The sequence below is a fragment of the Podarcis erhardii genome, assembly GCF_964252035.2.
Source record: "Podarcis erhardii genome assembly, chromosome: 16".
NCBI classification, from domain to species: Eukaryota; Metazoa; Chordata; class Lepidosauria; order Squamata; family Lacertidae; genus Podarcis; species Podarcis erhardii.
Window position 1 is genome coordinate 31,681,798 of NC_138514.1, and position 27,956 is coordinate 31,709,753.

The 27,956-nt window shown below is 43.3% G+C and overlaps 2 protein-coding genes and 1 long non-coding RNA gene across 37 annotated transcripts in view; 1 reads left to right on the top strand and 2 right to left on the bottom strand.

The window, feature by feature from the left end:
- MSI2 (musashi RNA binding protein 2) overlaps positions 1–27,956 on the top strand; it is a 416,302-nt gene that overhangs the window by 17,928 nt on the left and 370,418 nt on the right. For all 35 annotated transcript variants that reach the window (XM_081843548.1, XM_081843556.1, XM_081843578.1 and 32 more), the window contains one exon: positions 1,763–1,804. In XM_081843548.1, coding sequence (XP_081699674.1) covers positions 1,763–1,804 — 42 coding nt within the window. The remainder of the gene's footprint in view (positions 1–1,762; positions 1,805–27,956) is intronic.
- Positions 13,678–18,142, bottom strand: LOC309331668. The gene is made up of 3 exons (XR_014151942.1): positions 17,495–18,142; positions 16,259–16,846; positions 13,678–15,721 (listed from the first exon to the last, which is right to left on the bottom strand). It is a non-coding gene; the product is annotated as an uncharacterized lncRNA (long non-coding RNA).
- Positions 22,181–25,028, bottom strand: LOC309331832 (G2 and S phase-expressed protein 1-like; the record flags this gene model as incomplete). The annotated part of the gene is given in 3 exon segments (XM_081844338.1): positions 22,181–22,381; positions 22,385–22,390; positions 22,394–25,028. Coding segments are annotated over 3 exon segments (732 nt in total). The 5' UTR covers positions 22,919–25,028.

A 27,956-nucleotide genomic window follows, 5' to 3' on the forward strand; every position in this document is an offset into this window, starting at 1 on the left:
TTCACGAACTGTTACAGTGGTGTATAGTCACTCATTTCTCAGGTATATGGTTTTTCATTTCTTGCTTTTTAATTATTTTTTAAAAAGTTTTTATCGTAAGTGGAGTGTGGTGCGATGACACATGCCAGCTAAGGGACACAAGTTGAATGAAAGCAGGTTGAAAATATCCCTGTTTTATGCAGGCTGTGAATAGGTATTCTTAACCTGCTGAAAGTGACTCCGAGCCAAGGTTTCTCTTAAAGACTCGCCCCTGGTTTCCAAGCAGAACTTAGGCTTTAAAGTGATACGAGTAGCCTGCAGTGAGTAAATCAGCTGACGAAGCTGGGGAGTAAGTTGTGAAAATTATTTTCAGGCCTGCAGTCTTGTAGCCACTTTTGGGGTATGTGTATGTGAGCCCTGTTGACCTCAGTAGGAAATAGGATTGTGCTTTGTGCATCCTATTAACTTGGTTAATGGGACCTGTACCCCATATCTGCAACATGCTTATTAATGTCTAAGGTTAATTCTTTCATAGGCAGTTTATTAAGAAGTTGTGTCAGTCGGAATCTCTTCTCTGCCCTGTTCTGTCCTCCACCCAAGTTTGCTATGCAGAGGTTCATAAAGGTGTACATGACATTTTTTAATTAAATCAAGTGATTCAGAAATACTGTATTTTGAGCAGTGTCTAGAACCAAAGAGGATTCGAGACCAATAACATTACCCTGCACAAATTTACTTGAGCGGGGGAGTTAATTCACTGTGGAACTTGCTTCCTAGTGAGTGAGTTTAAGACCGCAGCTTTAGGAATCTGTTTTATTACCTTTTTTTTGAGATACCCGTTGACAAGTCACCGTTTTTATTATTTACGTGGCAGCTATAAATCTGTGCTTTTAGCACCTTGGAAGACAGGAGTCCATTGTCAGTTAAGGATATAGCCTTAAAAAATTCTATGGTTTGGTTCAGAGTTTTATTACCTGATTTATTATTTTATTCTCATTTTTTAGAAGGGTGGGATTGCATGTTATTGAATTAAATTAGCTTTAAAAAAATCAAATCTGCCTTAAACAGATACTGATTTTCATATAGTTAGCCTTGGACGTTCAAGACTGTATGTTAGTTGTGGTTGTGGTTTTTTCTTAAAGGAAGTTTTTTCACAGTTAACGTCCTTTCAGGGTGACCTGCTACAAGTGAAATTGGGGATATGCAGTTTGGGGTGGAAAAAGCTTTCCTTTCAGGCATTCCAGCTGATTTTTTAAAAAACTGGCAGTTGCTGTTTTTGTTCTTTCTTTTAAATAGTTTTCTTAAACTGCAGAGGCTTTAAGAATCCAAAAGAAAACAAACACAAACGGCACGAAGATTGTGTGCATTGAAAGTCAGAATGGTTTGCATTACCCTCCCAATTGCTCATATTTTTAAATGCATGCAATCTGCAGAATATGCAAATTGAGTCTAGCATCCAGGATTTGATGGTCAAATTAGCAACAGGGAACTCCTTCCTCTACTTAGCTCAAAATCTTTTTTATAAACAGTACTGTATATTGTTGATAGCTCACAGAAGACATTATTGGTTCACTTTCTGTGTGTTCTTCCCCCCCATATGATCACCCCCCTTACACCTCTGCACCCCGTTAGTAACCCTGCAAAACTCAATGTACCTGAGAAATGAAGGCTTAATCATTCAGTACAGTATCTTTTTTGTTTGTTTTTTGCCTCTCTGAAGAATCTGCGCAAATTATGTTGCTTTTCATTTTTCTTTTCTCTCCTCCCTCCTGCTCCCTCACAGATTGACCCTAAAGTTGCATTTCCTCGACGAGCTCAACCTAAGGTAAGAAAGATCAATAAAGGGGGGGGTTCAAGGCATCCTGAAAATCTCATATTGCTGAACAATGTAGAGAGGAATGAACCATGTTGAGGGGCTGGGCGGGGAGAAGCTACCAGAATGTGCAACAGAGACTTTTAAGGCTGGAATACCTGGTGTCTGAAGGTTCTCTGAAAATTACTGGTTTGTGTGAAGGAAGGCCCGTCTCTCGCAGATCCATCTCCTTGTGTCATTGTGTGTTTGGTACAAGTAGCCTTTCGTGTCTACCTTGGATCTTAATAATAAAATGACAACTATGTTGAGCGCCTGTGGTATATTGACAAAGTAAAGGGCTCGTCTGTTTCCCTGTCTGCTTTTTGGTGCCTTTATGTGGGGCAGTTCCCTCCTGTTTAGTTTTGCTTCTTCCCAATGTGCCCCCCTTTTTTTCCTAGTGCATAACTTTGAGAAGTGCTAGTTCACTCACAAGCTTTTGAGCCAGGGAGCCTCTGGCTGGTATTGGAAGGCCTGAGCTCCTCTGAGCATTGCCTGCGGAAGAAGCGTTGGAACAAAGAGCCTTAAGTTTGATTGGATAAGTGACCTGTTCTCCACCCCCCCACCCCCCACTTTATTCAGGGCCGCCTTGTTGTAATGCATTTGGTTGCTTGCAAGGACATGTCAGTCATGTTCAAAAGAGCTTTTGTCTGAAGGCTACCTCCAAAACAAAACTCAGAACCAAGACTGCTGTTGGGGCCAGCTTTTCAGGGTTGGCTCTGTTAGTTCGCAAGGTGGTGGCAGTGGTGCTGCATTCATCCTCTTAATGTGGAGGAAATACTTTTGGCATAGGCGATGTTTTTCTTTCTTTTAAAAAAATGCAAGCTGAAATAGTCCTTCTCAACCAGTACTGGAACATCTAGCGTCAACGGCACGTCCCCCAGAGTGTTCCTGCAGTTGGGTCCCGTTAGTTCTTTCTCCTTGGACAGAAAATCATGGCTGGAATCCCTCTGCTCTGTGTTCTTGGAAGCGGGGGAAAGATGGACTCAAATCTGTCTGTAAGAGAAAGACGGTATGTCTTGTGCCCATTCTGGTTAGGGAGGGGTTAATGAAATAGTTGCACAGCGCAGGCATGAAGTGGTTAGCACAGTAAGTACAGTGTAAGTTAGTAAGTACGGGGTAGGTTTGGTCTGTCCAAGGTGGAACACACAGCATTACTTTCTTAGAATTTATGAGTACCACTATGAAATTGGTATGTTTGCTACAGTTTGCTGGGTTAGTAGGAAGCCCAGGTTTCTACAGAGTTCTCTTTGACTCTACTTCTCCGCTGCCCCCCTCTTTTGACTCGGAGGAATCTCAGCTGCCGAACCTTTTTAATTCACGTGGTTTCCAAAGCTAATTTATACTGAATTCTCTTGGAACTGATTCTCTCCCTGCCTCGGCACCATTCTGCCCATTTGTTAAGAGGAAGGATGTCTTGAGTGTGATACTGCAGGCACAAGCCAGCAAGGGAATATGTGTCAGAATTGGACCGGGAGAAGCTGTTCAAATGGAACACTTGTTCGTGGCATGCAACCCTTGGCGAGGGAAGGAACTTAAGTCTTGTGCAACAGTGGTGTAAAATATAAAAGGGTGTCTGCAGAAGAACAGCGTGCAGCTCTTTAGAAATAGCAGTAGTGGACTACCACCCAATGATGTTGGATTTTAAAACTGTCGGATGACATTTTGGTGGTAATAGCAGGGAAGGAACCCAAAAGCTGTGGGAGACCACTTCCCAGATCTAAATATGTATGTTCCTGAGAGAGTGAGATGCAAAAATATATATTAAAAAAACCTTACTGCAAGGAGTTCCTAGAATATGTAGCTGCTTAACAAAATATTGACCCAGACTATTTGATGTATTCAACTTTTAAGTCATACAGTGGTGCCCCGCAAGACGAATGCCTCGCAAGACGGAAGACCCGCTAGACGAAAGGGTTTTCCGTTTTGGAGGCGCTACGCAAAACGAATTTCCCTATGGGCTTGCTTCGCAAGACGAAATGTCTTGCGAATTTTTCCGACTTCCCCCTCCCCTTTTTCTAAGCCGCTTATCTGCTTATCCGCTAAGCTGATAAACCGCTAAAAGCCGCTAATAGCGCTAATCCACTAAGCAGTCAATGGGCTTGCTTCGCAAGACGAAAAAACCGCTAGACGGAGACAATCGCGGAACGGATTCTTTTCGTCTTGCGAGGCACCACTGTATATGAAAATAGATTTGCACCACCCTTCTAAAGCACAGTAATGAAACTGCTTGGTGGGCCTCCCTAAGGAGGGAATTTGCAGGTGCAGCTCAATAGCTGAGAAGGCCCTACTCTGCTTCCACAGAACAAACTGCCCTGGGTGTGTGCAGAGCTCTTGTGTGGGCTGATAAGGCAGAAGCATAAATAATGTGGTAAACCATTTCTGCTTATTGGCCCCCCTTCTGCTGGGCAGCTTAAGCAGTGTCTCTGTTTCAGGTACCAAACAATATCCTCCCAACCCCACTTTTTATGCACCTTTTTGCTCAGCAGCTCAGGACACCCCCACCCACCTTTGTTTGGGCTAACCATGGTCTGAGCTTGCAATGGGAAAACCATAGCACAAAGTGGCTTGTCTGCTTTATGTTCTTGGGCATATATGCTTCTGTCTTCATGGTGCAAATGGTCTCTGGAGTGGAGCAGTGGCCAAACTTGGTGTTTGTTAATTCAGATGTTGTGCCAATCTAAGATGCTGCAAACCTGCTTCAAGCCATGGTTTGTCAGTTCAGGCAGAATGCCCAAACCATTGTTAAGCACCCATAACTGTGGTTTGGCATGAACTAAGCTAACAAGTTTGCCCAGATGGAATTATCTGCAAGGCTGATGCTGCACATAAGCTTTTCTTTTTCTTTTTTAAAGAGTCATCTCTGCATTCTACAGCATTGGCTAGAAAAGTTGATCGGTAAAACTTACAATGATAAATTCTGTCTCTTTTCTGTCTTAATTTTCATGTAAAATCCCAACTGCATATTAGAAATGGTTTCTTTACATACAGGTCCTGAACGTTTCACATAGTAGAGTTTTTGCTCTAGGCCGCACTACAACATCATTTATAGGGTTGTATTCCGGGGGGGGGGGGGGGGGGGCTCATTGAAATCAAACTGTTATATTCAGTGTTAGCTGTACTCTGAGTAGACCCATTGAAATGAATGAACATAGCTAGCTTAGGCCTATTGTTTGAACTTGATTGCCTCTGAACCAAGTTAGTCAAGATTACTCTGAATGAGACTTACTCTGATACTAAAGTGCATAGATTCCGCGCGCCCCCCCCTTCTTGCACATTGTTTTCAGTTCACATTGGATTTCACAGGTTTGAGCATGGTTACAGGAAATGGACTGGCATATATGCATGTCCGATGTGGTAGGAAAAAAGAGTTGGGAAGTGCAAGTGTGTCGATTGCATGCTCTTGCACAATGTGCATAGATATAAGACTGGTAACTCAGTTAACACTTTCTGATACAGAACGAAAGTGAAGTAGATTCCTTAAAAGCGTGGTGGATATTTTGTATGACCGCCCAGGTTCTCTGAACAGGATTCAAAATTGCCTGAACAGCAATATGTCATACAAATGCCGCCATATTTTCCAAATTTAGGAGGCTGTACGATTGTATTTCAGGGGCACAGTCCAGCCAAAGTTAAGCACTTTTTAAGGTCCTGATTTTTAATGAAGAGAATTAAGAACCCATTTCATGTTTGTGGCCCTACGGATTTCATTGGAAAAGTGCTTAACTTATGATTGGATCTTGTCCAAAAGGTGCCTTTCTCAAAGCTCTGGAATACTCTATTTATACACAAAGCAAGGCACTGCTGTCATGTTCTTTCTTTTTATAAAAGTATCTGGATCATTTGTTTTTTACTCATTGCCTTCATTTGCTGAGGTTCACCAAAATTATCTCGACTTTTCCTTGTGATAGCTATTAAAACTTCTTTCCTTGCAGTGACTTCTCTGTAGCTTGGTACAAACTTCTTTTTTTAAGACTCAAATCGGAAGGTCTGGAGTTTTAGTAACATGAGAATTTCTCATAAAGGCACACAACCTAAATCCCCCTTATTTAGAGGTTATTGTTTCTTCACCCAACCACCCTTAGTGAGTGTCTCAAAGGTGCAGTGAAAATATTAAAACATATGCTGGCTTCTGTGTTGCGCATGTGGTTCCCCCAGGTGGAAAGCTTGTATTTTTGCCTCGCACCTGCTTTTTTGGATGTTCCTCCCTATTAATCCATTCTAATTTGTTGAGGTTTGTGTTTTTTAAAAAGGGGCTTGTAATGGACAGAATGTGTAAAATGATATCAAAGGCGGGCAAAAATCTTCCAAGGCGGAATGGACTTGCAACGTCCGTGCTGTTGCGATCCTCCCTGTGTGGGTTTTTCTTAGCTTCCTTTCTCCCACGAGGCTTCTAAACTGAAAAGTTAATTTTTCACAGTTAAATGGCCAGTGTTTGCCTTTAAAATGCAGACGTTCAGCTGAGCTAGTTGACAGTTCTTTCTGCAGAAATGAGTTACTCATGAAATATTCCGGTGTAAGCAAAGGACTTTAGGACTTGCAACCGTAGCATCTATCCCCGCTTTGAGCACGGTGGTGATCTTTAACTCCAAGGTTGTTGGCTGTTTTGTGTATGTGTTGATTTGCAATAAAACTTAGCTTCCTCTGATGAAGTGGAGCAGGGTCAACGACCGTAGCAAGGTAGCCATCCTTTAAAGTGCCCCGCAACTAAGGATGCCAGAGAATTCAGTCAGAAATTGTTGGGAGTGGAAGTTGCCGCATTTTCATCCAAGGTCAGGAACAGAAATCACACAAGCGAATAAGAGCAGTATTTGCTTTTCACTCCAAAAAACGCTATGTTATTTTCTGTCGTCGTTTTTGATATTTCTTTTCCATTTGATATTTCTTTTCCATTTGCTGAAGCTGAACTGCAGTGGAACAGAAACTGTTCTGATTGTGATTGTTTATTATCCTTTATTAAATTTCTATACCACCCTTATCTGAAGATCACGGGGTGGTTTACAATATAAAGTGATGAATCCAGCAAAGCACGGAAATCGCTGCCTCCTTACATCCCTGCCTAAGATTCTTGGTTGTCTTTTCCGCAAATTGCAATAAAGCTCTTGTTGATACAAAACATACAGTGGAGGGATGCTTCTGTCCCCAAATCTCCCATTCTTGTCTAGGTTCCCCCCCCCCCTTTTTTTTTAACTATCTGAGAAGGCAGCTGTTAGAATTTTTCTGGCCTTTGCTTTGTTCATCTGCAGGAATGCTTGCTTCTTCCTGAGGTGCGAAATCATTCTTTTTGCGCATTTAGTCCCAAACTTGTAGCTGTGAACTGTTTCATGTTTAGTGCAGCCTTGCAAATTAGCCCACAGAAGTTCCTAGCAAGCCTGCAACATGTTCCAAAGCATAGCTGCCAGGGTTTTCATGGGGGCTTTGTGATCTGATCATATAACTTTGATTTTGTATCATCTTCCTTTGTTACCTGTTTTGTTTCTTGGCTCGATTCAAAGTGCTGGAAGGAAGGTGGGGACTCTCAGAGGTTTTATAGCAGAGGTTGGATGGCCATCTGTCATGGATGCGTTAATTGAGATTCCAGCATTGCAGGGGGGTTGGTGTGTACAGGTGTGTGGAGTTCAGAATTCGACTGAGAGTGAATTGGTTTAGTGAAGAAGAGCAAGCAGCATAAAGGCAAGGGAATTTGCCTTTTTTGAAAGCGTCAGATTACTGATTCAGAATAGCAACTCTATGCTTCTTTAAATTCCTCTATTGCCTAGGATCAGATACCTTAAGACCTGTTTTCTGCAATATGTACCTAAGAACCCTAAGCCTGTTTTCAGTGGTACTGATCTGTGTCCCTTTCCTATTAGGAAAACTTGAGAGAATGGGTTTTCTAGCCCTGTTGACTGTGTTTGGACAATCGCCGGAGACATGACTGAGCCTTGCACACAGCCACTTTGTCCCCTTTGTGTGTGTAAGTGAAGAAGCTAGCGAGCCTCATTAAATAAACTCTGTTTTCCCATTATGTTCAGACCAGGAAACTATGGTTAACAGCTTCCAAATGAACCCACCTGTGAAGCCATGTTTTAAAGTTGGCTTAATATCCTGGTGTGTTTGAATGCCATTGACCATAGTTTCCCAGTCCAGACCCACGTGAATGGCCATTAGCAATGGAGGTTAAACATCAACGCTGCATAGTGGTTAGGGTGTTGGATGAGGACTAGGAAGGCCTTGGTTTAAACCCCCACTTGGCCATGAAACTCAATGAGTGACCTTGGAGCCTGTTGATGTTGCTCACCTTACTTAAAGGGTTGTTGAGAGGATAAAATGGAGGAGGCAGGGTGAGAGGAAGCCCACCTTGAGCTCCTTGGAGGAGAGGCAGGATATAAATTTAATCAGCTGTGTTCCTGGGTTCTGTCTGCATGGCTTAGGAAATAGGAGGCCAAAGCAAAGTGTCAAAAATATCCCTGCATTGTTAGGGGTTCTTGATTACCTCTTTGCTTCACCTTGGGCCAAGTGACTAACATCAATGAATCTTCGTCTTTGGTGTGTACAGGTGTGTGGAGTTCAGAATTCGACTGAGAGTGAATTGGTTTAGTGAAGAAGAGCAAGCAGCATAAAGGCAAGGGAATTTGCCTTTTTTGAAAGCGTCAGATTACTGATTCAGAATAGCAACTGTGAATCACTAACCTCTGCTATCCTTGATCATTTGGAACAATGAAGTAGCCTCATATTGAGTCATATTGAGTCATGTCCATGTAGCCCAATCCGTCTAACTGGAGATGCCGGGAATTGACCTTAGGACCATATACTGAGCTATGAGCCTTTCCAGGAGGTCTTGTAAGCTAGCTCTCTTAACGGCTGCAGAAATACATTTCACGGCTTTCGTTGGCCCATTGCAGATTTAACAGTGATGAAATGGTTAAGCGATTGGTAGTGGGAGCTTTGCAGCTGTTCATCCTGTGCCATCAGCATTGGATTCCCCTGTGCCAGTGCAAAGCGATTCAAAGGGGGAAAGATGCAGGTTATAATGACTTGAAAGCCCTTGTGGATCTCTTTTCCTTAAAGTAACCTTAGCCCAGGTCTCCACAGTTGCTTGCTTACAGCAGGTCACATCATTTGTAATCCTAAACTACTTTTGCTGTCTGAGACGACTTATAACGGTGAGCTTCAATAAACTCTGGTTCTCATGGCTTATTGGCAGATGGGTGGGGAATACCTGCAGTATTAGCTTTCACCTGCAGTTACTTGCATGATGCAGAAAGAAAGAAAGAAAGAAAGAAAGAAAGAAAGAAAGAAAGACTCTAATGGCCTTCAAAATTTTGTACCAAAGCATTTCTTTTTCTTGCAGAACATTGAAAGCTTTAACGAGTTTTAGTGATAAAATGCACGTGTGAGAACACACAGACCAAATCCGTTGTGTTTGTATTTCTTCATTTGGACAGGAGTTTCACACTCTGAGCCAACAGAGGAAATGCATCTCTAATTCGGTGAATGTTGCCAGTCTCGGAAGATGTTGTTTTTCTAAATGGTTATAGAGTCTTGGACCTCTTCCTCTTTGAGAGAGGAGAAAGGCTGCTGCCTCATCTCTCTCTCTCTCTCTCTCTCTCAGTTGTCTGTCCTTGAAAACCAAGATTAACTTTTACCGATGATCTTTCATGATAGCTGTTGAGGAATTCCAACAGCAGTTATCTTCATAATCAACTAATTTCTCTGCCCATTTTGGCTGCTGTGCAACAGTCTCTGCACTTGGTAGAATTGAGCCTTCTTGGTGGTGGTCCCCTCGTCATGAAACACCCTCCAGAGATACATTTGCCCAGAGCCAACACTTTGACACTGGGTTACTTGAAAAAGGCAGGGTAGATTTTTAAAACTAAATACGTACAGTGTTAAGGCTTCCTAGGGACAGTGTTGATTTGTTATGGTGGAAGAGTCTTCGGCATCTTTGCAAGTTTGGGTAAGGGAGAAGGAGGACATGTAAATAAACTTAAGGATAGTTATACATATTAAGTCTGAATCTGTGTTTCCTTTATTATGTTAGTGTTTAAAGCTCTAAATGGTTTGAACTCTTAATATCTGAAAGAACACCTTTCCTATCAGTCTTAAGATCAGCATAGGGGGCCTTTATAGTTCCACTACCCTCAGATGTTCAGGGTGTTGGTGGTGGCCCAAGTGAGGGCATTCTCTGCAGCAGATCCTAGGTTATGGAATTCCCTCCTTACAGAGGTGTGTCTGGCACCTATGCTATGCAGCTTTTGAAGGATGCTGAAGAAGCATCTCAGGGCGGTGGGTTCATCCCCCACGTTGGGCAAAAGATTGGGCATTTCAGGGGGTTGGACTTGATAACCCTTGTGGTCCCTTCCAACTTGACCATTCTACAATTCTATGTGTGTTTTGGGGACCCACTGCGATTTGTTTTTAAAGGCTGAGTTTTAAATTGTTGTAACTTGCCGTAGACCCGCTGGTGGAGGGTGGGTAATAAATTATAATAGTAACTTGAAAAACACTAATTAATTAATTAATAATGGCCCAATTTGGGATAGGCACAGATGATTTGTGTTTTGTTATTCTCTTCTCCTCTGTCCCCCTTTGTTACAGGACAGGGTTATATTTCACCCCCTCTCTAACAGGTAGGAGAGGATATCAAATGTATATTAAGAGGGCTGGGTGAAGATTGGCCTGTGGCCCTGCTGGCCTTTGGCTGCTGTGATGTAGGGCAGCAAGGGGTCCTTTCAGTTCTTCTCTCTGCTTGCCCAACTTTTGGAGCATCTCTGCCTACTGAGCAGCCGTTTTCAGCCTAGGGGTTGGTCTGCTAATGACTAATCTAAAACCATCAAATTCATTTATTTGTCACTGCCACTGACAGCCCAGTTAATGATAATAGATTCTTTTTTTAGCCAGTCGCCTTGTCTGATTCCCCTCTCTCTCTCTCTCTCTCTCTCTCTCTCTCTCTGTTCCCGCCCCCTGATATGCTGAGAATCGGCATTACTGAGAAAATGCAGGTCTTATTTTTAGCAAGAGATGCTGGAAATAGCATAACTCACGCAGCATGTGCCTTAGATATAGCTTATGTGGATGGGAGTGGAATTGAGCGTCGTGTGTTTCTAGGTGCCGTCTCAAATCCTGGCATTCTGCTGGTACTTCCAGGGGCAGATGTGTGAAAGTGCAAGATAGGTGGTAGCTGTGGGAGGAGCACACTGAAAAGGGTCCATTGTGCCAGCTTCCAGCCTGGCTGTGTGTGGCTGTGTGCACAAGATGCTGCCCCAAACATGCCTTGGCAAGTGCTCAAAGTTGCAGTGAAGATGGTGTGCTAGATGCTGAATTCAGCACATGTCAGCAGGGGGTGGGGAACCTTTGGCCCTCCAGATGTTGCTGAGCTCTAACTCCCATCATCCCTGGCCATTGACCACTCTTGCTAGGGCTGATGGGAGTTGTAGATCAGCATCATCTGGAGTGCCAAAGGTTCCCCGCGCCTGATGTATTTATTTATTTTATTTCTATACTGCTTTATATTTTCAATAAAAATCTCAAAAGCGGTTTACAGCATATTAAACCAATAAAACAATAACCGGGCGATGTTCCCCCGGCCTCATGAGGAGCCTCTTCAGTAGGGCTGGGTGAGTGTGGGCTTCGCCCCCTAGGGCAGGTGGAAAGGGCTTTGCGGGGAGTGGCCTTCATGCCCCACAGCCAGGCGATGTTCCTCTGGCCTCAGTGATGTTCACCACTAGCTGACTGTGAGTTAAGAACATCAGGGGAAAGGTGTGTCTTACAAAATCCAAGAGCTCCATCCTGTAATTCCTCCATCTTTGTCAAACTGGCTCCTTCCAGCCTTCTAAAAACACATGCAGGGAAAAGCTGGGTTCCATCTGTAGCTTGAACACTCCATCTTGGTTCCATGCTTTTGGGCTTCTTGGCCAGGAGGCCTTTTCACTCCTTTTAACGTGTGATATTTTACTGTATTTTTGCTTTCTATGGAAGCCGCCCAGAGTGGCTGGGGAGGTCCAGCCAGATGGGCGGGGTATAAATAATAAATTATTATTATTATTATTATTATTTCGCTGCTGCTTATTCACTCGTCTTCTCCCTCCAAGGCTGACGATGTTGCTCCCTACCGCCAGCCATGCAAAATACATGAACTGAGCACCATGACCTCTTCACATCAAAGCAACAGCAGACAACTCGCACGCATGCACGCACGTGCGCACACACACACACACACACACACACAGCCTCTGGGTGCACAGTGACTATTCAAAAGTACTTGCAGGAGGGGTATTTTTTAACAGCGAATGTGCATGCACAGTGTGAGTTGTGTGTGGTTTGTGTGAGCTTTCTGTTCTTGCTTTGACCTGAATAGGCCATGGTGTTGAGTTCAAATACTTCGGTTGTAATTGATTGCCTATCTGTTGGGTTGCCCTTGACTTCTCACTTTTACCTTTCCATTCTTGGGCCCCACTTAATAGTGATCGGTGCCCGTTGGGATTGGTGGGGCAGAGGAAAGGGAAACTTAAGTTGTTTTAAATTGTTTTTAATACAGTACTGTGTTTTGATGCTGTAACCCGTCCTCGGACCTCAGGGCAGTGTTTGAAATTAGCCAGGCGCAAGGTGCATTTTGCACCTGATTATCGGCCACTTGCCACCAAGTGAAGATTCCTCGCCGCCAGAAGGGTGCCTGATATCTCTGCCATCTGGAGGTGCATGCCTGGGAATCCTTGGATCTGGACTGTTTTCATACACTGATACCACAGCCTAGGCAGAATTCTATCAGTTATAATTTATCTGCATAATTGGAATGAATTTCAGGAACCAAAATGCTTTTTCTGTGCAGCCTGAGCAGGAGCAGTGAACAACATTACAGTGAATTGTTGTAGCTTGTCTTTGCTTAACCCTCCCCACCCCACTGCCCTGTTCACAGTTGTGAAGAATATTCTTACATTATGAACGGTCTGTGTTCATTAAGAAAAAAATAGGCCAATATATATGCGGGCTGTCTATGGATAAAGTGACCTTTCTTCTTTTAAGTTTTCAAAGTTCTTAACCTAGCTCTAGGTTGCCACTTGAACTAGCCAGATGTTTAACTGAGAACCAATCACAGTTAGCCCATCATTTGAAAAATAAGATTTGAGAGCCATCTTGCTCCAAAATGGCAACTAGAAATTCCGTTTTGGCAGCAGTAACCTTGGTTTAAGGAGCCATTTGGTGCCTAGCTTATATATCTGAGTTTCTAACGCTGCCTCAGGGTGAAGGGCGGGTAGTTAAATAATTAGTAACTAATGATAGGTGGGGCTAAAGATTCACAGGAGCCAGAGACAACTCTTTATGGCTTTGTCCCCATTCTTCTCCTGTGCAAAAGACAATATAGACATGAAAGTAGTACAAGATTACGTGGGAGTAAGTCCTTTTGAACTCACTTGGTTCTAAGAAGACCCACATAGGATTGCTTTGCATAGATTCTCCACTATCTGCCTCTCTTGACACACACGATGAATGAAAGCAGGACATGGTGACGCCGACGCCGAGCCAGGAATTAGAGAGCAGAGAATGAGTTTAGTATAGCCAGGTGGGTTGAGGAGAGGAAGGCTGTGCTCAAGTTTTGGACATGGCCCAAGTTGCCCATAGCAAAAAGCCTTCCTTGTTGCCATGTTTATCTTAAAAGGACTGTTCACGCATGGTTGTAGAGCAAGTAGTAGCTGGACTTGAGCAGCACGGCTGTCTGTCACTAAAGCCAGCAATGTTCATTTGAAATTGAAATTTCCCTCAAGCAAGTTCTGCAGTAAATATGGTTGGGCTGAACTTGTGTGTTGGGGGAAAAACATGCCTGCTTCACTGTACTTCTAAATTTTATTTAAGTTTAAGCTGTCCTCCTTGGATCCACCCCACACATGTTTTCAACTCGTCAATTTTGGTTCTGGCAGCTCGTTGTGTTCTCTATGAGGTTTTTTACGTGAGAAACCTTAAAAATATTGTTCCAGAAATGGATCTGGAGGGGAAAGCCATTAGCGATCTAATTCTGCTCTCTTCTCTTTTTCTGGAAGCTCTACCTAAAAATTATAAGGTTTCCTCACAGGAGAAATTGGGTTTTAGACAGGGCAGGTTTCACACAGTATGTTTTGCACCTTGCTGCTGGACCGTATTATGATTCATCTGCATCTAAAGGTGAATCATCAGTGCGGCGTGTTTCTCAGTCTTGAATCTGTGGTATTCAATCGGTTAGATTTGCTAACCGATGCTCTGAAGATCCTATAGGCTGCCCTGTGGATGTAGGTTTCTCTTCTCTCCTACCACCCTCCACAAGTAAGCAGACCAGATGGTATTTAAAGTGAAGTGTGTGTCCACTAAAAGTAAACTAAGGTTGTTCAGAGAGGTATAAATCGTTGGCCTTAATGCATTTCCCTTAATTCCTGTTTTGGACTCATGGTGGAATGTCAACCCACCTCTTCCCTAATGAGAACAATGTCCTATACCTGTGATGATTGATGGCACGGTAAACCCACAAGGCAACCCCTTCTTCTCTTCTGCCCACACACAAACACAACACATTTCTTTTTCTTTTTTTAAGCCTTCTTAAAAGTGCAGTTTCTGTTTGGAATTCTCTCTGCCCTTGGGCAAGGATGACAGTAAATGCTGCTAGTTGAGCTGTCTTTCTGCCTTCATGATGCCCAAATAGTGTGCTGTTTTTCTTGACTTAGGGAGGTCATTATAAAATGAGTTTGCAAACCTTTGCTGTCAATCCAGTTCGTCCCTATTCTTTGGTAAAGTGAGCATCTTGGCTGTAGTCCTGTGATATAGCAGGAGCTGTGTGTGTTGGGTGCCTTCTGACGCAGCATTGCACCCTTTCCCCCCTTCTAGGTGATGCCAAATGCTTTTCTACTGGTCATCATGAGGACTGGTGCCATGGCATGGCAGTGGCATTATGGATTCTGTTCACTGTGGACTTGCTCTGCTTTATTTGTTAGATGATTAGGTTTTTAAAAATATTGTCGAATAGGTCACTGGTCACATGAGGTTGCATAGGAGAGGACTAGGAAGGGAAACCTAGGAATATAGAAAGCTGTCTTGGTTTATCGAGCTCAATGTTGTCTGTTCTCACAGCGGTCTGCTCAGATACAAAGGACTTTGCCTGTTGTCCATCAATCAAAACATCGGAAAGAGGATCAGGTGGGGAGCACCTGGCCTCTGATTATCTTAATTGACAGATGGGGTCATCCTGTTGGAGCTGGTGGTCCTTTGAGTGGCTGCAAGCTATAGAGGTCTTTCAAGGTTAAAACAGTTAGAATTGTGCCTGAAAATGCACAAGAAGTCCGCAAAACTGTTTTCAAACTAGTGAGATATCTTGCGACCAACAGATTGTGGTCAGTAATGTGGCTGTCGTATGCCGAACGTATGCACAGCCACGTGCCGTGTCTGGAGTTTCTCTGTGTCTTTCTAGCCTTCCTCTTTGCAACCAGTGACCTTGAACTGCCTTGCAGTGTCCTTGATGTTTCACTCCTTGTATTCTTCAAGAGTTCCCTGCATCTCTTATCTAGTTGCTGCTAGAAACCGTCATGGTGCTTTGCCAAGCGAAGGAGTGGGAAGCTCTGGCTACTTCAGCCTGGCCTTATTCTTTCATGAGACTGAACAACTTCTGGGAAAGGTAACTTTGAGAATGTTCCCTTTTCTTAGAACAGATGCATCCTTGGCTTTGCAAAACATAACAGCCTATATCCTTTGGACTCCTAGTTCACACTTCTTTTCAAAAGATAATCCTAGCTGGTACAAGTTGCGATAAAACATTACTTTCAGAATTTTTTTAAAATTAAAAGAGCACGCCGCGGTTTGTTTATTTACTCAAAGTATTTTTAAAATCCTGCTTTTCAGGCTCCCTCTATAAATCCCAGTGATAAAGACAGTCCCAGCCTTCAGGCTTACAATCTAAAAGACACAACACAAAAGGAAAAGGGATGAAGAGGGATGAAGGAGCAAAAGCAAGAAAATTTAGGCATCATTTCTTGCTTACACAGTTAGTATTATTTTGATTTATTTCCCACCCTTGGTCCTGAGGTCCCAGAGCAGGCCACAACAATTAAAAATATCCAGCTGGAATGAAAAGATTAGAGCCCAAAACGGCAGGTCTTTCAGTATAGCTGAATCCAACATTTTCATCCTTCGGAATCCAAAAGATTTCTGCCCACTCATCCAAATATATTCAGCGTGAAAGGGCACTCGTATGTGGCTGACTAGATGTTGGGAAGACATGTTGCTTGCCTGTAAAAGTTGGGATCTCAGAGGCAAACAACACATGAATTTGTGTAATAAGACAACTTAAAAAGAAAAGCAGCCACTGAAGGCTTTGATCTGAGAGCCATGGGGAGGGGCTGATTCTTTTGGTTACTTTCCTGCTCAAAAACTCCCGCAGGCCGCTTCTCTCTCCTCACCTGCCCAGTCGAGACGTTCTACATTGATATTTACCTTTGTAAAGCTCTGTTGCTTCTTGACTTCAATTGGAGCCTCCGGAGTCTGCTTTTAATGCAAAATGACACCACCAGGCTTTATTGTACAAATTTGCATCTGCTGTGTGCGTTGACCTTCAGGTTTTGACCCTGAGTTTAGTATTTAACAGGAGGAAGAGGGGCATCCATTCTGAAATATTGGATGGACTACTTAATGAGTGTCACCCGCCAACATTGGGCTGCAGGTAGCAAAAACGCTATAAGCAGACAATTCAAGTAGTGCAAAATGGCAGCTCCTAATAAAGTTGAGTTTAAGAGGCCAGTGGCGTACTTTGGCGATTGGAAGGCTGCATACAAGGAAGTGATGCCTGAAGAATGAAATGAGCTGTGACTTAGTCTTGAACTGAAAGAGCTCAGCTAATACCCAGTTCTTGACGCACAGCATGGTATACTTGCTTCGGCACTGGACTTGCAACAGACTTCAAATCCATGCTCACCTGCAAAGTACCCTGGATGGCTTTCAGCCAGGTACTAACTCTCATTCTCTCAGCATAACCCACCTCTCAGTGTTGCAGGGAGGGGAGAGAACCGTGTGTGCCAGCCAGAACTATTTGGAGAAATACAAAGAAATAACACGAGTTGTGAATGCCAGGGCTCAGCCCCCGTCATCTAACTTAGCATGCCTCTGAGCATGCGCAGGGTGCTCCGCTTGTTTGCTCGTTACTGAGAACCACGGACACATTGCCATTTCACAGTTCATTTATCTTTTGAGCAAATCTTGGCACCTGATTTTTACAGGTGGGGGGGGGCACCACAGACATTGTTCCTACCTGGGTAACTGGGTAACTTGAAGGGTCCACCTGGTGGTCCTCAGGGCTGGATTTGGCCCTGTGCTTGATGCCTTAAAAGATGCTGGGTGCCAGTTCCTTTTCTCTTACTGGACAGCCGCTTCATGTTTTCTTAATAACCTCTAATTTAGGTTAATGCATATCACTGGAATCTGCGTCTCTTTTGAAAATTAGGCTCTGCACCCCATGTTGGGAGCTTGCATGCAATAGCAAGCTCCTTTAACACAGGAGAGATCAAAGGAACTTTTGCTCTTTCATAATGTTCTTAAAACTGTTTGGCAGGTGCAGCTCTCCTCTTGTTGTGGGTGACTTCTTTTTAGATTTGCTTCTATGGAACCTAACCAAAAAAGAAAAAGAAAAAAAGAGAGGTAGAAGCAGATAACATCACACCACCTGCTTGTTTTTACCTTTTGGCTCTACCTGAGTGGGAATAATTGGAAACGGAGGCAGTTAAATGCCCTTGAAGTGGGCACAGGCTGAGTGCAGGCAGGCGGAAAAGGTAAAACTCCTTAATCCAGCCACGAGAGAATATGAAATTCTGTGTGTTCCTGTTTGCTGCCTGTTGAATCTCAAACTGTGTCTGGCTTCTTCCCTACGTTGAGACCCATATTGCTGTTAAAACACAAAAAGCAGAGTCTGTGGGCTCCTTAAAGACTAGCAAATTATTTACAGCATAATAGGCTATTGTGGGCTGGTCTTGTTATGGGGAGGCTTTCTTTGACCCATAAAAATGTCATGGTGAGGCCTCCATGTAAAATACAGGGCTGTAACTTGGTGGTAGAGCTTATGCTTTGTATGCAGAACGTCCCAGGTTCATTGCACCACATTGCAAGCTAGAAGATCTCTAGTAGTAATGCTCCTATACCATAGGTAGTCACTGCCAATCAGAGCAGACATTATTGGGACCAGATGTACCACTTACCTTACTAGGTATAAGTCTGTGTTCACATTCACCTATTCCTGGACTGTACTATTTCCAGGCTGTTGGAGGGGTTGCATGTCTGAAGACTTACTGGTAGCTTTTTGTTTTTGTTTTCTTTCCTGCTTGCGTGTGGAAAACTCCATTTTCCTAATGTACTATTTTTCTACCTGAAAGCATCCTCCCAAAACCATGGAATACTGCAGAGTGCTATCAGCTACTTTTATTCCCAAGTGGTTCAGTCCAGCAACATTTTGACCATACGATGAATCATTTGTCCAGACTAGGTCTGCATGGAGACGGTCCCTGGTATCTCCTGATAAAATTAATTCGGGTGGCAGAGCTGGGGAATACCCCGGCCTGTGACCCTGGGGAACAGGTGCTAGAGTGGAAAAATAAATCTCCAAATGTCTCAAACCCAAGAGTGATCTTCAGCCCAAGCATGCATTTCTCAGTTTTCTCTGATGTATTTATGTGATGGTAGTAGTGCTGTTCTTGCAACCTGTCTTGAACAATAGAGGGTCCCGATTGAAGACCAGCTCTCCCCAATTCGGTGCCTTCCAGAAGTTGCTGAACTCCAACTTCCGTCACCCTTTACTCCTGACCATTTGACCTGAGGATGGTAGGTGTTGCATGTGCAGATAACACCTGGAGGGCTACAGCTTCACCATCCCTGTTCTACACACATTGGTTGGGCTTCTTTTTGCAGGTTTGGCCAAAAGGCTCCCCCCACTTTCTTTTCTCCTTTCTCCTTCATTGGAGCTTTCCTGATCTAGATCAGTCTGTTAGGAGCAGGGAGATGGGCGTTGCTCATTCATGTTCCCTCCTGCATAATAATTCCAATACTAAAATTAGTGCTGGTCTCCCTGGGCCATAATTCTTTCCTGAGATTATGGAGAATTGCGTGTCCCAGTGATTTATAGTTTTTCTGGGTCTGGATTCCCCCCACTCTTTTCTTCTTTTATATAACCTTGAGTCCTCAGGTCACAGTCCTTAACGTTTCTTCTCCTTCTTTGTATCTTTCTCCTTCTTTCTTTCATGGTCTTCCCATTCTTTGCCCTTGTTCCTTCCCCATCCAGTCCCTCTTGTATGGGGGGGGGAACACTTTAGCCATCTTCCGTATTTTTGCCTGTTTAAGCCTCTGTCACTGCGGGCAGATGGCTTCCTTGGGAGCTCTTCTGAAGGTTTTGTAATTGAGTCTTTTACCAGGGCGACAGGATATTATTAACCTTCGCTAAAGCAATTTATTTCATACTCCTTTGTGGGGCTAAGCTTTCTCTCTTTCTACCCCCCTCCCTCCATTTCTTTTTCCCAAGAAAATATGTACGTGGAAAAAAGGTTTTACAAAAGGGAATAACCAAGCCTGAAGCATTAAACTCTCTCTCTCTCTGTGTATTTTTAAATTTGCACGGAGGAAAAAAGGTGTCTGCTGCCTGTTTTTAAAACAACTCTCGTTGGTCCCTTAAAAATGTTTTTAATGTGTGTTTGCATGCTTGAGGGGAAGAAAAAAAGCAGCCCTTTCGACTATAAGTAGCTCGTAAAAGGGGGGTCCCATTTCATTTGATGTTTTAATATCCCTTGCTACTTAAAGCAATACAGCATCTTGTTTTCATCTCCTCAATTGCTCCTAAATCTAACTTGGGAAGGACGGGAGAGAGAGGGGAGGGAAGTCTTAGTGTGGTCCATCGGATCGAACTGAGGGAGACACGACTGACCTTGTTTCAAATCCCAGCCCAGTTTGGACTTGCTGGGTGGCCCCGGGCTGGTGGTTCTCTTGTCATTCTTCGTTTCCCTGTCTGCAACACTCAAGTAGGTATTGCGAACTGACTTGGGAGCTTGCAGGGAAGCGCTTTTCATGTAAAAGCGCTGAAGAGATCCCTAATAATGAATTAAACTTCCCTGAAATTTTGCGGTGGCTGTTCTTTGGGGAAGAGGGGTAGGCAGGGAGCTAGCTCTTCTTTAGTGTTGCCCTCCTCTCATTCAGGGATGCTGTTGCAGGGTGGGATAAGAAGTGGTCCCCCCCCCAATGTTTTGTGCTATCCCTAAGGAGCAGCAGTGTCGCCACTTGCTTGTTCTACACACTGAATGCCATAAATGGGCCTGCCTACTAGCTCTATATGCCATAGGCACCAGTTCTAATGTGCAGATGTATGCGTGTGATTGGCCTTTGTCGATAACGCTGCTGTAGTTGTGAATACTATGCACCTGCCTTATTTATTTTGTTTCATTTATGAATCGCTTCCTACAAATAATCTCAAAAGCATTTCACGATACTGTAAAAAACATATGCAAAACATCTTGAGTCCGCAGGAACAGTTGAAGCCAGTGCATATGTAGTAACGATGACAAAAAAGTAAAGAAAAGAAATTTAAAAATTAAATAACCATACATAGGAAAATAGCTGCGTGTATGAACCAATTTCAAATAAATTCAGATACTGACTTGGATAAAATGCTTGACTTACAAGGCTTGATGAAAGGAGGAGAGGCTTCAACACGCAATAGGGTACCTGCCTGAAAGGTAACAGGAAGGAATTCCAAAGGGTTGGGACCACTACTTTGTTGGCCCTGTTCCAACTTCGTGTGGAACAGATCTCCTGATAAGATGGTATCTGCAGGTTGCCCTCTCCCACAGTGATCAGTTGGGTGTATAGTGGACATGGGCGTAGCCAGGATTTTTTGGGGGGAGGGGAGGGCTTTTGGGGGAGGGGCAAAACCGACGTGATCGGTCAGTTAGTTAAATATTTCTATTATTTTACTTGATCTAAGGGGGGAGGCAGCTGCCCCCCTGCTCCCCTTTGGCTACGCCCATGATAATGGATGAGGCGAACTTGAATCAGGCCATTGGTCCATCAGACCCAGTATTGTCTACTCTGATTGGCAGCAGCTCTCTGGCAGAGAGGGGTATTTCCCAGCCTGCTGCTTGAGCTTTGTAAATTGGAAACAACTGACTTCAGAAAAGAAAAGAAAAGCAGCAATTCTGGGTGAGCAGAGAAGTGGCAAGGGGAGCAAGGAGTATGCTGTGCACAAATGCAAATATCCAGTGACTGAAAGCTGGGGGAGCCAATGGGATAGGCAGAAGTGGTTTTTTTTTTTTGGGGGGGAGCTCCTGATTTCCCTTAGGGTAATTCCTGACTGGAGATGCCTGGGGTTGTACTTGGGATCTTCTGGGTGAGACACTACGGGGCTCTGTGCCAAGCTATGGACCTTGTGTGTTCTCCCCCTCCCCCCTCAGAACTGTAACCACAACTAATGTACAGTTTATCCTTGAATATATCCAAACTTGTGAACCATTTGTTTATAAATGGGGCTGAAATGAGCATGTGTGTTTGGACCATCTGGATACTCAGAATTGGTCCTTTATCTCTCTCCTCTCTGCCCCTACCCCAAGTGGTTGGATGGGATTCCAACCTCTGCAAAAGGAAATTCATGCGCTTTCATGGACCAGATCATGCATGTTAAATAAATTTAGGCAGATATGTACTAATTGGGTCGTTTGAGCATGTAGCTGCTCGATCAAGGGAGGAAATTTCCCTGTGTTTTCTCCCCTTGGAAACGTGTGTGTGTGTGTGTGTGTGTGTACTATTTAAAGATTTTATTATTGCTTCTGTTATTATTTATTAAATTTGTATACCGCCCTTCATTCGAAGATCGCAGGGCGGTTCACAATGTAAAAATACAAAATGAGAACACAAAATACATAACAAAGCAAAAACAAAACAAACTACATACAAACACATTTAAAAGGCCTTTTTTATATATAATGCATTTGCTTTATTTTAATTCATGACATTTGACAAATTTGTGGAAAACTAGACATTTTAACACACAAGGCATTTGCAATCAGTTCTTGACAGTACAGAGTAATCAATATTTAAGCAGTCTTTATTATTATTCCTTAACAACACATAAACATTACATTTGTCAAGTGCTCAGTTTTAAAACTTCACGTCTATTTTACTCATCTGTTACCCACCCACACCCTGCTTAGTGAAACATCAGTTTTTGCGCTCAAACTCTTCCAGGTTAAGAGATTTGCTCAAGAAATCAAAACTTCAGAAGAAGGGAATCTAAGTTCTCTTTATTTCCTTCTGTTGTAAAAATGATGAGAGGAGAGCTCAGATCTATTGGCTGTCCCGCTGCCAAGAGACCATTTCCAAATGCAGATGCATTTTTTACAGTCTGAACTGTGCTTGGTTTGTTGTGTCACTCTTCCCTTGCCCTAAAGATGCAAGTGGTCTGTGGGGCAATTTGCTCATTCTGGCAGGACTAGAAGTATTTAGAGGAATTTGTGGAGAACAAGAGCTGTCCATCCCCGCGATCGGCTGCCTAGAATGTTTCTGAAACGAAGGTGGCCGTGGGGTGAGTGGACTCTCTCACACACATTAAGTCTCTCTCCTAACTTCCTTTGGGGTTTGATCCATCACTATTCCTTTCTCAAGGAGTTTCAGTTTTGATTTAGATTCTTGCACAAATTTTTCTACAGCTTCTGTCTTTCGCTCTTCCAGCTGGCGACCGTTGTTCCTTTTCGCTTTGCTTCCAGTTTGTATCTGGATTGCTATCTGGTGAGCTTCCTTAAAAATCTCCACAAATTTCTCCTCAGAAATGGGGCTCTGTGTTAGTTCATCCGCAAGTGGTGATGGAGGAATTGGGTCTTTCGTTGCTTTAAGAGCCATCGCAATGCATTTTTCTTTATGGCCCATGGGCCCAACAAAAACTTCACCCTCATTTTCACTTATAGGAGACAGCGAAAGGTCAAAGTCAAATTTTTCGTCAGACAGGTGGCAAAAATCATTATTCACACACACATTGGGTTTGGCTTCTGTCATTTTACATTCTGAATGCAAGGTTGTTTTCCTTCGTCTCATGGACGACTGGCTGAAGCGACACACTAAGAGGAATGAGTCCGCCATTTAAAAGGCCTTATAATGTTAATCAGCCAAAGGCCTGGTTATAGAGAAACGTTTTTGCCTGGTGCCTAAATATACAGTATGCAATGAGTGCGCCAGGTGAGTCTCTCTGGGAAGAATATTCTGGGGAACCCCTGCAGGAAAGGTCTGTTGTCATGTTGTTACGCTCTGGACCTCTTGTGGAGGAGGCACATGAAGAAGAGCCTCAGAGGATGATCATAGGATCTGGATTTATATGGGGACCATGATATTGTAGTCCTGAGCCATTTTAAGGCTTTATAGGTCAAAACCAGCATTTTGAATTCGGCCTGGAAACTGATTGGCAGCCAGTGCAGTCGGACCAGGAACGATGTAATATGCTTTCAACCTGTCTTGTCCCCGAATTTAAAAATTCACAAGTTAAAAAGCAGTTTAAAATAATTTAAAACAATTTTAACAGCACTACTAACAGCAACAGAACGCGCCCCCCCCCAAGTTGCCTAAACAATACCCCAACCCAAGAGTCTGTTTTAGAATTGCTTACATGTTGTAATGTTTCTTACATTCTCGAAAGCCCTTGTTTGATGCATTAGCTGTTCCCATACCTGCTCTCCTGGCCTTTCAGCAATAACACAGTGTTATAGCTGTGAGATGAAAACTGAAAATGGCTTCTTTTTAAAATGTACCTTAATGTGTTAGTGTTGCAAGATGAAATACTTCTAAATTAAGGGACATTATGGAGCACCGTGTACCATATCTTTGGCTCTGTAGGTGGTCTGGAGTACAAAATGTTTGTTGCTCTAACTCAGTGACATTTTCTATCCTGTCCATTCCTGGTGAATTTACAGTGTGGTTTTCTACTCCAGCCTAATCTTTCAGCAGACTGTTAGAATATATATATATTTATGTGTACTCTGCAGTTCCCAGCACAATTTAGATAGACTCCAGCACTTATTGCAGAGGTTGCCATTCTGAGAATCTTTTTGCTTAATGGACATTATCCTTCGTTGTTCTTCATTGTTTTTTTTTCTTTAAGCAAGTTGGTAGTTCTCATGGTTCTTGAGAGGAGCGTGGAACATATGGAAGTTGTCAGAGGCTTCATTAAACCCAAGAACATAGAAGAATAGGATTGTGCTGTTTGTACCATTGAGTTAAATGGGACTTACTCCCATATAATTGTGTACAGGATGGCAGCCTTAATCAGGATTGGACCTTTGTTGTCTCCCCCTCCTACCACTGTGCTATTTCCTGTGCTGTTTCCCATTTAGATCTAACCTGCATACCCCATATTTGCTTGTTGTTCACCACTGTTCAGTGTTAATCCCTGAAACTTGAAAGCAGAATTAATTATACAAAAGAGATACATGCAAGTGTAATTACAGTTTATAGTTCTGGGTACAGAATTTGGAGATTCAAAGTGCAAAAATAAAGCTGTCATATATTGTAGGATTTTAGTATAGTTTATACTTTCTCTCTCTCTCTGCTAATTTAATATCTTGTGCTAGGAATTATTTTGCACATGCAAGAGGTAGTGCAATACCAGTGCAATTAGTCTGATGTTTACTGCTGGTGTGATTCAGTACCTCTTAAGTTCCTTTGCAACATTGCCCTCCCTAAACAGAATCATTGGGAAACTGCATGGAAAGGCTGATTGCCTTTGAGGAAATACAGCAGGAAATACAGCAATCTTCGCCAGTGTTGCCCATTTAAAGTTGGAGCCGTAATGTTTGAACTGTGTCCTGAGCTTCCTTGGAAGCTTATCAGGAGTTCTTTGAGAAGGATCACTAGTGATGGGTAAGCACCTTTCAAGACACCCTGTCCAACATTATTGATCATGAGCAGCTACAGTGCTGCCTTTCGCCTACCATGCCTTTGGTCTACCAGCAGCTCTGCCCCCAGAATCCTCTGCAGTCTGCCCAGCATTCATTGACTAGATACTGTCAAGCAAAACATACCCTCCAACATTTATTTAAAATATTTGCAGCCTGATTTTCTGCCTGATAAGAAGACTTCAAGGCAGATAACTTCACTTTTTGTCAATTCAGTATATAGTAAATGTAGCAATGTTTTTAAAGGAAGTGGTGCCTTATTAATGCTCTGCAGAGACAGTGGTGGAAAGCGCCTATTGCCCAAGCCTTAGAGTAGGGGTCAGCAAACTTTTTCAGCAGTAAGATAAAAACCAATTTCTATGCCCCACAAATAACCCAGAGATGCATTTTAATTAAAAGCACATATTCTACTCATGTAAAAACACGCTGATTCCCGGACCGTCCGCAGGCTAGATTTGGACGGCGATTGGGCTGAATCCAGCCCCCAGGCCTTAGTTTGCCTACCCATGCCTTAGAGCTTCTCCTGGTGTGGTGGTTCTGTGGTGACCCTAGGACAGAATACAAAGACCAAGGAGCACCATATGTTGTCTCTGGGATTCAAAGTATCTTCCCACCCAGGCAGCTGAGTAGTCTGTAACATCTGGCCTGCTGAAGATCTGGTGGGACGATGCAGGAAAATAGCCACTCCCCCAGCTTAGATGAGGGATGTGGAACCTATGGCATTCCAGATGTTGTTGAACTCCCATCAGCCCAAGCCAGCATGGCCAACGGTTTGGGGTGATGGGAGTTGGGAGTCCAACACCAGGAAGGCACCAGGCTCCCCATCCCTGCTTCAGATGCTGGTGGTGGTTGTGTGGCTGTTCCAATGTTCACATATGGGAAAAAGGACATGCTAGTACAGTGGTACCTCAGGTTACATATGCTTCAGGTTACATACGCTTCAGGTTACAGACTCTGCTAACCCAGAAATAGTACCTCGGGTTAAGAACTTTGCTTCAGGATGAGAACAGAAATTGTGCTCCGGCGGCATGGCAGCAGCAGGAGGCCCCATTAGCTAAAGTGGTGCTTCAGGTTAAGAAGGGTTTCAGGTTAAGAATGGACCTCTGGAACAAATTAAGTACTTAACCCAAGGTACCAATGTAATACCCCACAATACCTCATACCAAGCATTATTGCCCATGCACTTCCTCAGCTGATAACATATTGATAAAGTCTCTGTACTTTAGTGAAACAGTTTACTTTGCAATAGCACAGTGGTTCTCAAAGGGTGTGGTGTGCCACACTGGTGTGGCAGGAGAGGATGGCAAGTGTGACGGGAGAGATTCAAGGACGATCGGTATTATATTTTGGGAATGATTCATGTTCTTATGTAGCTGCATTGTTTGATCCTTTCTGGATGTCCCATGATCATATTATAAAGTAGTTGTCTTCTATGTTATAAATCAAGCAGTGCTAGGAGATTCCCCCCCTCATGTATTTCTTATGAATAGTAATTTAAAAAAATCGGTGTGGTGCAAGCAGATTTTGGTTCTGAAAATGTGGCCCAGAGAAAAAGGTTTGAGAACCACTGCAATAACCATTCCTGCTTTGTTTTTTAAACTCCCTCCCTCCCTCCCTGTGTGTGTGTGTGTGTGTGTGTGTGTGTGTGTGTGTGAATATTTATTAGAAAAATGCAGTTGTCTTCCAATCTGTTTTCAACACTTCAAAATGAAATGCATGTGAAAAAGCAGGCTGTGTGCCACATTGTATCTTAATGTTAATGTGTGAGCATTCACATTAATGGCAGGATGTATCTTTCTGCTAACAGAGATTTAACTTCTGTACGTGTGGCTATGGTTTTTTAATTATTTTTTTTACTGCATTTATGTCCCACCTTTTTCCTCCAAGGAGACTGATCTGCTTCTCCCCCTCCTCATTTAATCCCCAGAACAACACTGTAAAGTAATTTAGGCTGAGAGGCAGTGATTGGCCCAAGGTCACCTCGTGAGCTTCATAGCAGAGTGGGGATTTTCAAATATACTTGGGGTATATTTTCCTGGGCTAAAATATACCCCAAGATAACCTTCAAAAGGGATGGGGATCATTAAGCAAAGTAATAAAACAACTACAAAAGTTTCCTCCCCCCTTAATTTTTTTCACTCCTCAAACTACTCTTGTCTTCCCAGAAATATTGCAAAAGGTGGTCACTGAAAATGAGAAACCTGTTGAATAGAAAGGGACCCTTATTTGCCTTCACATAGCTTTTCGTCACCATAGAGGTGAAAAAACGCTCAAAATTGCAGTCTCCTCCTGCCTCTCCCCTCCCATTGATTGCTACCAATGGGATGTGGCTACAGGTAGCAGCTGTACTGAAATTGGTTGGGGCCCTTTGGCACTTGTGGGATTGCTGGGAGATAGATGCAGCCAGTTGCTTTGCTGAGAAGGCTCCCAGAGTGTCAATTAAAGCAGGATAGTGCCTTAAAGTCTTTACTACAAGGCACATAAAGTGAAAGGGGCAGCAGTGTGGGAAAGGGGGGGGGGAAGCGAAGTCAGACTATATCAGGTAATAACAACTGGAGCCCGGGCCTAGCGTCATCATGGCAAAACCAATGTCAAATAACTTACCTAGGTTCTCGGGATGACAGACTTGTGGCCCTTTCTCTGTGCAGGGATGGTTGTGTTTGGTGAATGGGAAACAGAAGCAGCAAAACTGCTCCATGTCATGGTTTAGCAAGTGTGTGTCTGGGAGTTCATGCTGTGATTTCAGTGCTGAGCCAGGGATGGGGGACCTGCGGCCTTCCAGATGTTGGATTGCAATTCCTGTTAGCATGTCAAGTGTTGTTTGGAGTTTGTAGTCTGGCAACATCTGAAGGGCCACAGATTCCCGCCAACCTTCTTTTAAACTGTGGTTTGGCATGGTGTCTGAATGGAGTTATAACTTCTCTAGCTTCCTGGTGCATTGTGAGGTGGGGGAAGAGCCTAATTGGTTTTTAAAATAAGTGGGTTAGACTTCTGTGTGTGCGCAAGTAACCCCTCTGGAAGCGAAGGGATTAGCAAACTATAAATATAAAGTGTGTGCTAAAATTCCTGTGATAGTTTTGAAGAGGCAGCCACACAGAATGAAAGAGATTTTTCTCTTTCATGGCACTGGCAGATTGTTATGTTTGGGTTGTATCCAACCGAGTTTTGCTCAGAAATGACCCGCTGAAATTAATGAACGCAAGTTAGTCGTGTCTTTTATTTTTAATAGGTCT